This window comes from Scyliorhinus torazame, chromosome 31 (genome assembly GCF_047496885.1).
Source record: "Scyliorhinus torazame isolate Kashiwa2021f chromosome 31, sScyTor2.1, whole genome shotgun sequence".
Taxonomy (NCBI): domain Eukaryota; kingdom Metazoa; phylum Chordata; class Chondrichthyes; order Carcharhiniformes; family Scyliorhinidae; genus Scyliorhinus; species Scyliorhinus torazame.
The window spans coordinates 14,081,798-14,095,793 of record NC_092737.1 but is presented as its reverse complement, the minus strand read 5'-3'; the positions used below and the strand labels follow the sequence as shown (position 1 = coordinate 14,095,793).

Genomic DNA, 13,996 nt, shown 5'->3' with positions numbered 1-13,996 from the left:
TTAGGATTAGGGTTAGGGTTAGGATTAGGGTTAGGGATTAGGGTGGGGATTAGCTTGATTGTTTAGTGGTTAGGGCTAGGGTTAGGATTAGGGTTAGGGATTAGGGTGGGGACTAGGGTTAGGGTTAGGATTCCGGGTTAGGGCTAGGGTTAGGGATTAGGGTGGGGATTAGGTTGATGGTTTAGTCGTTAATGTTAGGGTTAGGGCTTAGGGTGGGGATTAGGTTGATGGTTTAGTCGTTAGGGTTAGGCATTAGGGTGGGGATTAGGTTGATGGTTTAGTGGTTAGTATTAGGCCTGAAAGTGGGGATTAGGGTTAGGGTTAGGGTTAGGGATTAGGGTGGCGATTAGGTTGATGGTTTAGTGGTTAGTTTTAGGTCTTAAAGTGGGGATTAGGGTGAGGGGTTCGTGATTTAGTTAGGGTTAGGGATTTGCGTGAGGGATTAGGGTTCGGGTTAGGGTAAGTGATTAGGGTGGGGATTAGGTTGATGGTTTGGTGGTTAGTATTAGACCTTAAAGTGGGGTTAGGGTTAGGGTTCAGGATTAGTGTTAGGGTTAAGGTTCGGGATTAGGGTGATGGTTTAGTGGTTAGTATTAGGCCTTAAAGTGGGGATTAGGGTGAGAGGTTTGTGGTTTAGTTAGGGTTAGGGGTTTGCGTGAGGGATTAGGGCTGGAGTTGGGAGTTAGGGTTAGGGTTAGGGATTAGGGTGGGGATTAGGTTGATGGTTTAGTGTTTAGTATTAGGCCTTAAAGTGGGGATTAGGGTGAGGGTTTCATGGTTTAGTTAGGGTTCGAGGTTTGCGTGAGGGATTAGGGCTGGAGTTGGTAGTTAGGGTTAGGATTTGTATGAGAGGTTAGGGCTAAATTTTTGTGGTTAGATTTTGGGGTCAGGTGTAAGATTAGGGATTAATAATTAGGGTTAAGGGTCAAGGTTAAGGGTACCGTTTGAGATTAGAGTCTATTCGGGTTAGGTTTAGGGTTAGTGTTAGGGTTAGAGTTAGAGGTTAGGGTTAGGGTCAAGGTTAGGGTTAGGGGTTAGGGTTCGTGTCAAGGTTAAGGGTTAGGGTTAGTGGTTAGTATTAGGGGTTAGGGTGGGGATTAGCCTTAGGGTTAGGTTTAGGGTAGTGGTTAGTATTAGGGGTTAGGGTTAGGGTTAGTGGTTAGTATTAGGGGTTAGAGTGGGGATTAGGGCTAACGGCTGGTGGTTACGCTTCGGGGTTTGAGTGAGGGGTTTGGGTTAGGGTTAGGGTTAGGGTTAGGGATTAGGGTTAGGGTTAGTGGTTAGTATTAGGGGTTAGAGTGGGGATTAGGGTTAGGGTTAGGGTTAGTATTAGAGATTAGAGGGTTACGCCAAATTAGGGTTAGGATTAGGGTTAGGGATTAGGGTTAGGGATTAGTGTGGGGATTAGGTTGATGGTTTCATGGTTAGGGTTAGGGCTAGGGATAGTGGTTAGGATTAGGGGTAGTGGTGAGGGTTAGGGTTAGGGTTAGGGGTTAGGGTTAGGGTTAGTGGTTAGGATTAGGATGGGGATTAGTTTGATGGTTCAGTGGTTAGTATTAGTTTTAGGGTTAGGGTTACGGTTAGGGTTAGGGTGAGGATTAGGGATTTGGGTGGAGATTAGGTTGATGGTTTAGATAGGGTTAGGGTTAGGCTTGGAGTTAGGGATTAGGGTAGGGATTAGGTTGATGGTTTAGTGGTTAGGGGTAGGGATTTGCGTGGGGGATTAGGGTTAGGGATAGGGTTAGGGTTAGGGTTAGGGTTTCGCGTTCGGGATTAGGGTGGGGATTAGGTTGATGGTTTAGTGGTTAGCGTTAGATTTAGGCTTAGGGTTAGGGGTTTGCGTGCGGGATTAGGGTTAGGGTGAGGGTTAGTGTTAGGGTTAGGGATTAGGGTGGGGATTAGGTTGGTAGTTTAATGGTTAGTATTAGGGTTTAAAGTGGGGATTAGGGTGAGGGGTTTGTGGTTTAGTTAGGGATAGGGTTCGGGTTCGGGATTAGGGTGATGGTTTAGTGGTTAGTATTAGGCCTTAAAGTGGGGATTAGGATGAGGGGTTTGTGTTTTAGTTAGGGTTAGAGGTTTGCGTGAGGGATTAGGGCTGGAGTTGGGAGTTAGGGTTAAGGTTCGGGATTAGGGTGGGGATTAGGTTGATGGTTTAGTGGTTAGTATTAGGGCTTAAAGTGGGAATTAGGGTGAGGGGTTTGTGGTTTATTTAGGGTTAGGGGTTTGTGTGAGGGATTAGGGCTGGAGTAGGTAGTTAGGGTTAGGATTTGTCTGAGAGGTTAGGGCTAAATTTTCGTGGTTAGATTTTGGGGTCAGGTGTAAGATTAGGGATTAATAATTAGGGTTAAGGGTCAAGGTTAAGGGTACCGTTTAGGGTTAGGGTTAGGGTTAGGGTGAGCGGAAAGTGGCGAGTGGGAGCGGTGTGGCGGATGGGCAATGGCGAAGGCATTGGGCCCTACAGTGCCCATTGTGCTGTGTGTTTGAGGTACAGACCCCGCCCCGCTCCTGCCCAAAGCCCCCCCGACCACCACGCTGCGGCCTACCAAGATCTTTGACGTTGGTGAGTGAGGGCGCAAAGCGGCGATGGTGGGTGTCTGTCCCGGGCTCCGGAATGGGCTCCCTGGGATGGTCAGGGGCGAAACTCTGGGAAAACCGGCGTCCCCAAGGTCCCCGAATCGCGCACCTTTGGACAGGAGGTGAGCGGGAAGCTCGCAAAACAAAGGAACGGGGAAAAATGAACGCACGGCGCAGACAGGTGGGATACATCGATGGAGACACACAGGTCACATGCAAAACAATTATTTTGTAGACATGCTGGAACGTTCCAGCATCAATTCTTAGAGGAGCAGGCACATCTTTTGTTTCCGAGTTCTGATTATATGTACAAGACCTGAAAAGAAACAAACACATCACTTGTCAACGATGTGCATTTATATAGCCACTTCAAGGTAATGCTTCACGAGGAGCTGATCAGAATCGGGAACCAAGCGACCTGGACGGGTGACAACGGGTGGGTTGAGAATTTGGTTTAAATCGCGTCTTAAAGGAGAGTATTTATTGCCCATCAATAATTGCCCCTCGAGAAGGTGGAGGGTGAGCCGACATCTTGCGCCGATGCAGTCCCTGTGGTGTAGGTACACCCACTGTGCTGTCAGGGAGGGAGTTCCAGGATTTTGACCCAGCGGCAGCGAAGGAACGGCCGATATATTTCCCAGTCGAGGCGGTGAGTGACTTGGAGGGGGACCTCTAGGTGGTGGGGTTCCCAGGTATCTGCTCCCTTGTCCTTCTAGATGGTAGAGGTGGTGGGTTTGGAAGGTGCTGCCTCAGGAACCTTGGTGAGTTGCTGCCGTGCATCTTGTAGACGGTACACACGGCTGCCGCTGTGCGTCGGTGGGGGAGGGGGTGAATGTTTGTGGAAGGGGAGCCAATCAAGCGGGGCTGCTTTGTCCTGGATGGTGTTGAGCTTCTTGAGTGTTGTTGGAGCTGCGCTCATCCAGGCAAGTGGAGAGTATTCCATCACACTCCTGACTTGTGCCTTGTAGATGGTGGGCAGGCTTTGGGGGGGGGGGGGGTCAGGAGGTGAGTTACTCTCCGCAGGATTCCCACCCTCTGGCCTGCCCTGGTAGTGGGTAGTCCAGCTCATTTTCTGGTCAGTGATTACCCCCTCCCCCGGCCCATGGGCAACGAAACGTGCCCATCACAACCCTGAACACCCTGAAGCTGTTAGAAAATATGTCTCCATGGTCTCAGCAGCGCCACCGCCAGGGGTGGACGGTGCTGGAACTGCAGGCAGTCCGAAAACTTGAGGAGCGCACAGAATCGGTGCAAACGGAAGAGTATTTGGCTGGAGCCAGGCTGGTAGGAAGGTGCTGGGGGTGGAACAGTTTGGTGGGACAGGGTGCATGGGAAGCCACCTGCAGGCATGGGGGTGGGGCATTCTCAACCAGGCCCCACCAGGCCAGCCTCGGCCACCATGAGTAAACCATTCCCGGGACAGGTAGGTGACGACACGTCTCTTATCCCCAACTACCAGCCACTCCCGGCGAGGAATAGAATCCCCACCATTACCCCGGTTTCGCAGAATCCCTACAGTGCAGAAGAAGACCATTCGGCCCATCGAGTCTGCACCGACCCTTGGAAAGAGCACCCTACCTCGCCCCGTAACCCAGTAACTCCACCTAACCTTTTGGACAATAAGGAGCAATTTAGCACGGCCGATCCACCCTGACCTGCACATCTTTGGGCTGTGGGGGAAAACCGGAGCACCCGGAGGAAACCCACGCAGACACGGGGAGGACATGCAGACAGTCAGTGACCCAAGTCGGGAGTCGAACCGGGGTCCCTGGCGCAGTGAAGCAGCAGTGCTAGCCACTGTGCCGCCGTGCGACTCCGTAAACGCTGCTGTGGAGGACCTCACACTTCCTATTTCCGTCGTGGAGGTCGACAGCTCTCCACTCCATCAGCACATGGCACCAGGGAGGCAACATACCATCCCAGAGTCTCTTTTGTGGCCAAAGAGATGCCTGCCTGTCCCCCTTACGATTGAACCCCAGCTCCCGCTCCCAAATGTTTCATTCGCTCTTTTCTGGGATGCTGGCAAGGCCGGCATGTGCTGCCCATCCCTAATTGCCCTGGAGGGCAGTTAATCGCATCGCTGTGGGGTTTCTGACGGCCAGCTGGGGCAAGGATTTTCCTTCCCTGAAGGAACCAGATGGGGTCTTAATGACAATATTCCCGGAGGATTTATTGATTTGGTTTTCGAGGATTGTGCACTTGGAGATGATGCTGCCTCCCCCTTTAATTATTTGTTTAATTACGTTTAGGTTCCGAGCATGCCCAGTGCTTGATGATGTCATTGAACACGTGAGGCAGCCATCTTGGTTTTGGTCCACCTTCACAAGCTCCTCACGAAAAAAAACAGATTTTAGCGGAGAGCGTGGGGGTCAAAGTACAAAAATATTCACATCGGAAGGCGGGAGAAACCTCGATGAACAAAATAATCCAGTTCCCAGTGAATTCGCCGCGAGGATGGCAAAGGTTTTGGCTGGATTGTGCGAGGCAAACTCTCTCCCCAGTGCGCAGGACACCGCCTGGGTCCTGGGGTGTGGCTGGGGGGTGGTTCTTGGAGTGGAATTCCATGAGGGGGGGGAGGGGGAGAGCTGTGGGCTGGGGCGGGGCTACACCTCACTTTCCCCGCCTGGATCAACCACTGTGGTACAGGACAGCAGAGCAGGAACGAGGGGCTGAATGGCCTGCTCGTGGTTCCGGGGTTTGAGGCCCGAGGGTTGGGGCGGGCCTCGTAGGTGACCCAATGAAACCCGGAGACTGACAGGAAACGGCGGAGGGCCTGGTTCAGGCAGGCCTCGGTCCGAAATGGGGTTATCGGGATAAAGAGGCGGACAGGCTTTAGGGAGGAAGGCCCCGCGAGAGGGAGCGGAGGGGGCACAGGCAACAGGGGGAGGGGGAGGGGGCAGCAGGGTCCTGAGGGTCGGAGGGAGTGGGTGAGGCGCCATTTTCTGCCTCGTCACTGACCTGCTGCGAAGGTTTGCTGCTCCCATCAGCTGAGGAGAGAGGCGAGGGCCAGGCCGGTGAGCAGGAGGACGCTGGGGATGCTGGAGGCCTCAGCTGCACCTGTCAAACCCCAAACAAAGCAAAACCCCGTTCACACCTTTCTGTCTCAACGTCGACCTTCCGGCAGTCCCCAGATCCCAGCGCACCCCCAGCCCCCCTCCCCGTGCCCCCCTCCCCGTGCCCCCCCTCCCCCCGTGCCCCCTCCCCCACGCCCCCCTCCCCGTGCCCCCCTCCCCCATGCCTCCCCCGTGCCCCCCTCCCCCATGCCCCCATCCCTCGTGCCCCCCTCCCCCGTGCCCCCCTCCCCATGACCCCTCACACACACACACACACTGCCCACACCCCCCCCCACTGCCCACACACACAACCCCCCCACTGCCCACACACACACCCACTGCCCACACACACAACCCCCCCACTGCCCACACCCCCCCCACTGCCCACACACACAACCCCCCCACTGCCCACACACACACCCACTGCCCACACACACAACCCCCCCACTGCCCACACACACCCCCCCCACTGCCCACACACACACCCACTGCCCACACACACACCCCCCACTGCCCACACCACCCCCCCACTGCCCACACACGCCCACTGCCCCCCCCACTGACCCCCCCCCACTGCCCACACACACACAAACCCCCCACTGCCCCCTCCCACTGCCCACACACACAACCCCCCCCCACTGCCCACACACCCACTGCCCACACACACACAACCCCCGCCACTCCCCCCCACTGCCCACACACACACCCCACTGACCACATCACCCCCCCCACTGCCCACACACACCCATTGCCCACCCCCCCCACTGACCCCCCCACTGCCCACACACACACCCCCCCACTGCCCACACCACCACCCCACTGCCCACACACACCCACTGCCCACCCCCCCCCACTGACCCTCCCACTGCCCACACACACCCCCCCCACTGCCCACACCACCCCCCCACTGCCCACACACACCCACTGCCCACCCACCCACTGACCCCCCCACTGCTCACACACACACAACCCCCCCACTGCCCCCCCACTGCCCACACACACAACCCCCCCCCACTGCCCACACACCCACTGCCCACACACACACAACCCCCCCACTCCCCCCCCACTGCCCACACACACACCCCACTGACCACATCACCCCCCCAATGCGCACACACACAACCCCCCCACAGCCCACACACACACAACCCCCCACTGCCCACACACACACAACCCCTCCCCACTGCCCACACACACAGCCCCCCACTGCCCACACACAGCCCCACTGCCCCCACACACAACCCCCCCCCCACTGCCCACACACACAACCCCCCACTGCCCACCCCCCCACTGCCCACACCCCCACCCCACTGCCCACACACACACCCCCACTGCCCACACACACAACCCCCCCACTGCCCACACACACAACCCCCCCATTGCCCACACCACCACCCCCACACTGCCCACACACACAACCCCCCCACTGCCCACACACACAACCCCCCCACTGCCCAGACACACACACAGCCACCCCACTGCCAAGACACACACACAACACCCCAATGCCCAGACACACCCCCCCACTGCCCACACACACCTCCCCCACTGCCCACACACACCTCCCCCACTGCCCACACAACCCCCCGCCCACTGCCCACACAAACACAACCCCCCCACTGCCCACACACACACCCCCACTGCCCACACACACACAACCCCCCACTGCCCACCCCCCCACTGCCCACACCCCTCCCCCACTGCCCACACACACACACCCCACTGCCCACATCCCCCCCACTGCCCACACACACACACACTCCCCACTGCCCACACCCCCCCCACTGCCCACGCACACCCACCCCCACTGCCCACACCCCCACACACCCCCACTGCCCACACCCCCACACACCCCCACTGCCCACACCCCCCCACTGCCCACGCACACCCACCCCCACTGCCCACACCCCCACACACCCCCACTGTCCACACACACCCACACACACCACTGCCCACACCCCCACACACCCCCACTGCCCCCCCACTGCCCACGCACACCCACCCACTGTCCACACACACAACCCCCCCACTGCCCACCCCCCCCACTGCCCACACACACAACCCCCCCACTGCCCACACCCCCCCACTGCCCACACACACACAACCCCCCATTGCCCACACACACAACCCCCCCACTGCCCCCCCCCCCACTGCCCCCACACCCCCCCCCCACTGCCCACACAACCCCTCCACTGCCCACCCCCAGACCCCCACTGCCCACACACACAACCCCCCCACTGCCCACACACACACACCCTCCACTGCCCACACCCCCCCACTGCCCACACAACCCCCCCACTGCCCACACACACACCCCCACTGCCCACACACACAACCCCCCAACAGCCCCCACCCCCACCCACTGCCCACACACACACACACCCCACAGCCCCCCCCACCCCCCCCCCACTGCCCACACACAACCCCCCCCACTGCCCACACTCACACACCCCCACTGCCCACACCCCCCCACTGCCCACACCCCCCACTGCCCCCACACACACAACCCCCCCACTGCTCACACACACACAACCCCCCCACTGCCCACACACACAACCCCCCCACTGCCCACACACACAACCCCCCCCACTGCCCACACACACAACCCCCCCACTGCCCACACACACAACCCCCCCACTGCCCACACACACAACCCCCCCACTGCCCACACACACAACCCCCCCACTGCCCACACACACAACCCCCCACTGCCCACACACACAACCCCCCCACTGCCCACACACACACAACCCCCCCACTGCCCACACACACAACCCCCCCACTGCCCACACACACACAACCCCCCCACTGCCCACACACACAACCCCCCCACTGCCCACACACACAACCCCCCCCACTGCCCACACACACAACCCCCCCACTGCCCACACACACAACCCCCCCACTGCCCACACACACAACCCCCCCACTGCCCACACACACACAACCCCCCCACAGCCCACACACACCCACTGCCCACACACACACCCCCACTGCCGACACACACAACCCCCCCCCACTGCCCACACACACAAACCCCCACTGCCCGCGCCCCCCACTGCCCCCACCCCCCCCCACTGCCCACACACACACACACCCCCAACTGCCCCCACCGCCACCCACTGCCCACACACACACATCCCCCACTGCCCACACCTCCCCACTGCCCCCACACACAACCCCCCCACTGCCCACACACACAACCCCCCCCACTGCCCACACACACAACCCCCCCACTGCCCACACACAACCCCCTACTGCCCCCCCCACTGCCCACACCCCCCCACTGCCCACACCCCCCCACTGCCCACACACACACACACCCCACTGCCCACACACACACACCCACTGCCCCCACACACACAAAACCCCCACTGCCCACACACACAACCCCCCCACTGCCCACACCACCCCCCCCCACTGCCCACACACACAACCCCCCCACTGCCCACACACACACAACCCCTCCCCACTGCCCACACACACAACCCCCCACTGCCCCCCCACACACACACACCCCACTGCCCACACACACACACCCCACTGCCCACACACATACACCCCCCCACTGGCCACACACACACACACCCCCACTGCCCACACCCCCACCCCCACTGCCCACACACACACACACCCCACCCACTGCCCACACACACCCCCCCCACTGCCCACACACACCCCCCCCCACTGCCCACCCCCCCCCCCCACTGCCCACACCCCCACCCCCACTGCCCACACACACACACACCCCCACTGCCCACACACACACCCCCACTGCCCACACACACACTCCCCCCCACTGCCCACACACACACACACCCCCACTGCCCACACACACACCCCACCCCCACTGCCCACACACACACACCCCCCACTGCCCCCCCCCACACACACACACACATACCCCCCCACTGCCCACACACACACACCCCCACTGCCCACACACACACACACCCCCACTGCCCACACACACACACACACACCCCACTGCCCCCCCCCACACACACACACACACACCCCACTGCCCACACACCCCCCAACTGCCCACACCCCACCCACTGCCCACACCCCCCACTGCCCACACACACACACACACCCCACTGCCCACACACACAACCCCCCCACTGCCCACACACACCCACTGCCCACACACACACACACACCCCACTGCCCCCCCCCCCACACACACACACACACACCCCACTGCCCACACCCCCCCCCACTGCCCACACACACAACCCCCCACTGCCCACACACAAACAACCCCTCCCCACTGCCCACACACACAACCCCCCCACTGCCCCCCCACACACACACACCCCACTGCCCACACACACACACCCCACTGCCCACACACATACACCCCCCCACTGCCCACACACACACAAACCCCCACTGCCCACACCCCCACCCCCACTGCCCACACACACACACACCCCACCCACTGCCAACACACACACCCCCCACTGCCCACACCCCCCCCCACTGCCCACACCCCCCCCACTGCCCACACACACACCCCCACTGCCCACACACACACACACCCCCACTGCCCACACACACACCCCCACTGCCCACACACACACTCCCCCCCACTGCCCACACACACACACACCCCCACTGCCCACACACACACCCCACCCCCACTGCCCACACACACACACCCCCCACTGCCCCCCCCCACACACACACACACACATACCCCCCCACTGCCCACACACACACACCCCCACTGCCCACACACACACACACACACCCCACTGCCCCCCCCCCACACACACACACACCCCACTGCCCACACACCCCCCAACTGCCCACACCCCACCCACTGCCCACACCCCCCACTGCCCACACACACACACACACCCCACTGCCCACACACACAACCCCCCCACTGCCCACACACACCCCACTGCCCACACACAACCCCCCCACTGCCCACCCCCCCACTGCTCCCACACAACCCCCCCACTGCCCCCACACAACCCTCCCACTGCCCACACACACAACCCCCCACAACCCCCCCCACTGCCCCCACACAACCCCCCCACTGCCCACACACAACCCCCCACTGCCCACACACACACAACCCCCCAACTGCCCACACACACACAACCCCCCCACTGCCCACACACAACCCCCCCAATCCCCCCCCCACACACACACACACTGTCCACACCCCCCCACTGCCCCCCACTGCCCCCACACAACCCCCCCACTGCCCACACCCCCCCCCCCACTGCCCCCACACAACCCTCCCACTGCCCACACACACAACCCCCCACAACCCCCCCCCCACTGCCCCCACACAACCCCCCTACTGCCCACACACAACCCCCCAACTGCCCACACACACACAACCCCCCCCACTGCCCCCCCCACTGCCCACACACAACCCCCCCACTGCCCCCCCCCACACACACACACCCACTGCCCACCCCCCCACTGCCCCCCCACTGCCCCCACACAACCCCCCACTGCCCACACACCCCCCCCCACTGCCCCCACACAACCCTCCCACTGCCCACACACACAACCCCCCACAACCCCCCCACTGCCCCCACACAACCCCCCCACTGCCCACACACAACCCCCCCCCACTGCCCACACAACCCCCCCACTGCCCCCCCCCACTGCCCACACACAACCCCCCCACTGCCCCCCCACACACACACACACACCCACTGCCCACCCCCCCCACTGCCCCCCCCCACTGCCCCCACACAACCCCCCCACTGCCCACACACACACAATTCCCCCACCACCCGTCTAATGACACCCAAAGGTGGGTGGGTGGAATTTTGGGGTGGGGGTTAAAGATGGGAAGACAAAGTGGGAGGCGAGAGAGGAGCAGGGAGTGAGAGAGAACGGAGAAGTGAAAGAGATCGATTTCCAAAGGGGGTGGGAGACATTGGAGACAGAGAGAGAGAAAGAGGGAGAGGGAGGTCGAGCGTGAGAGAGGGAGATAGAAGAGGGGCAGTGAAAGGGAAGGATAAAGGCAGAGAGGGGAAAGCGAGAGGGGGAGAAAGAGGCGCACAAATAAATTTGAAAGAGAGGGAGAGAAAGTTCGAGTAATGCTTAATGTGAAGGCTCCCACAGTCGAGCGGCCAAGGAGAGTTCAGCCTGGCAGTTAGTGAAGGACCGACGCGGGACACTTTCCTTACCTGGGGTGACTGTCAGCTTGATATCAGCGCAGACGCCTGAAGCTTTTGGTCGCTCGGTGGAGATCTGACATTGATAGAGGCCAGTGTCGTTTATCGAGATGTTGGATAGATTCAGCGATGCATCCCTCTTCTCGAACCAACTGGCCGCCAAGTAGGTCCGTCCCGCAAACTCCTTGTCCTGGTTCTTGTTCTCCTGGAACAGATCGCGCGTGTGGACCACCAGGGAGGGGGTCCCCTCGGTTGATTTATGCCAAGCCACTTGGCGAACCTCAGGCAGCCTCCCGGTCCAGTTGAAGCTGCAGAGCAAGGCGGCAGCGCTGCCACTGGGGACCGTCATTTCCTCCACCTGCCCGGTACACTGCAGTAAGTCTGGGGAAAGACACACTCGCAGTCACTGCCTGCTCACACTTACTCTTGCACACTCACAGATTGGCACACTCACAGACTGGCTCACTCAGGCACAATCACCGATTGACACATGCATAGACTGAGACACATACATACATCCACTTTATACTCCCAGGCCAGCACAAACACACTCACTCACACTGACACATACACTCATACACACACCGTCCTCTGTACACTGACTTACACAAACACACACTCACAGAAACTCACACATTACACAAACATACACACACTCTACACTGATACACACTCTCACACACGCGTACACAAACACACACACACTCCATATTCAGACACAAAAACAGATACACATACACTCATACACATGTCCTGTGAGTGTACCTTTAAGAAATGGGTGTTTATAAACGGGTGCGTATATAAATATCTGTAGTGAGAGTACCTTTAAGAAATGGGTGTTTATCAGTGATGTCAGAGAGTGGGTGGAGCTGGGCTGTCTGTCAGCTTTTTACTTTCGTTTTAGGCTGTTTGCTGCAGGGTGTGTTTTAGAACATAATAAGAACATAAGAACTAGGAGCAGGAGTCGGCCACCTGGCCCCTCGAGCCTGCTCCGCCATTCAATGAGATCATGGCTGATCTTTTGTGGACTCAGCTCCACTTTCCCGCCCGAACACCATAACCCTTAATCCCTTTATTCTTCAAAAAACTATCTATCTTCACCTTAAAAACATTTAATGAAGGAGCCTCTACTGCTTCACTGGGCAAGGAATTCCATAGATTCACAACCCTTTGGGTGAAGAAGTTCCTCCTAAACTCAGTCCTAAATCTACTTCCCCTTATTTTGAGGCTATGCCCCCTAGTTCTGCTTTCACCCGCCAATGGAAACAACCTGCCCGCATCTATCCTATCTAGTCCCTTCATAATCTTATATGTTTCTATCAGATCCCCCCTCATCCTTCTAAATTCCAATGAGTACAGTCCCAGTCTGCTCAACCTCGCCTCGTAATCCAACCCCTTCAGCTCTGGGATTAACCTAGTGAATCCCCTCTGCACACCCTCCAGCGCCAGTACGTCCTTTCTCAAGTAAGGAGACCAAAACTGAACACAATACTCCAGGTGTGGCCTCACTAACACCTTATACAATTGCAGCAGAACCTCCCTAGTCTTAAACTCCATCCCTCTAGCAATGAAGGACAAAATTCCATTTGCCTTCTTAATCACCTGTTGCACCTGTAAACCAACTTTTTGCGACTCATGCACTAGCACACCCAGGTCTCTCTGCACGGCAGCATGTTTTTGTTTCATTTTCAGAGCTGGATAGCTGCAGTCACAGCCAGAAGGTATATTAGTCTCTCTCTCTGTAATCTAAAGACTGTAAATCGATCCTTTGGTGATTTAAAACTAATAACTGCTCTCAGTAGTGACTTGAACCTGATGTGCTTCTGTTTAAAGATTGTGTTTAAGTCTTATGGCTGTTAAAAGGACAGCTTAAGGATTACTTAGTGTTGTATTCTGTGGGGGTTGTATTTGAATTGATGGTTGCTAAGATGTTCACTGTATGTTTTAAAAAGGTTAACTCGAGTTCATAGGATAAACATTGTTTTTCTTTTAAAAATACTTTTCCATTTCTGCTGTACCACACCTGTAGAGTGAGCCGTGTGCTCCCCAGACCACAATTTAATCAAAGTTGTGGGTCAGGTGAACTCCATGATACACTTTGGGGTTCTCTAAAGCCTGGCCCATAACAAATTGGGGGCTCGTCCGGGATAAAAGTCTATCTGTTGGATTGGCTTAGTGAACTTAAAGACAGTGAGGGGTGAGCATATTGTGGTTGCT

The 13,996-nt window shown here is 58.2% G+C and overlaps 1 protein-coding gene across 1 annotated transcript in view; it reads right to left on the bottom strand.

Annotated features, from left to right (window-relative positions):
- The window catches only part of LOC140404571 (paired immunoglobulin-like type 2 receptor alpha), a 60,129-nt gene extending 48,001 nt beyond the window's left edge, over positions 1 to 12,128 (bottom strand). The window contains exon 1 of the mRNA XM_072493173.1: positions 11,792 to 12,128. Coding sequence (XP_072349274.1) covers positions 11,792 to 12,128 — 337 coding nt within the window. The remainder of the gene's footprint in view (positions 1 to 11,791) is intronic.
- Positions 12,129 to 13,996: the final 1,868 nt, after the last annotated feature.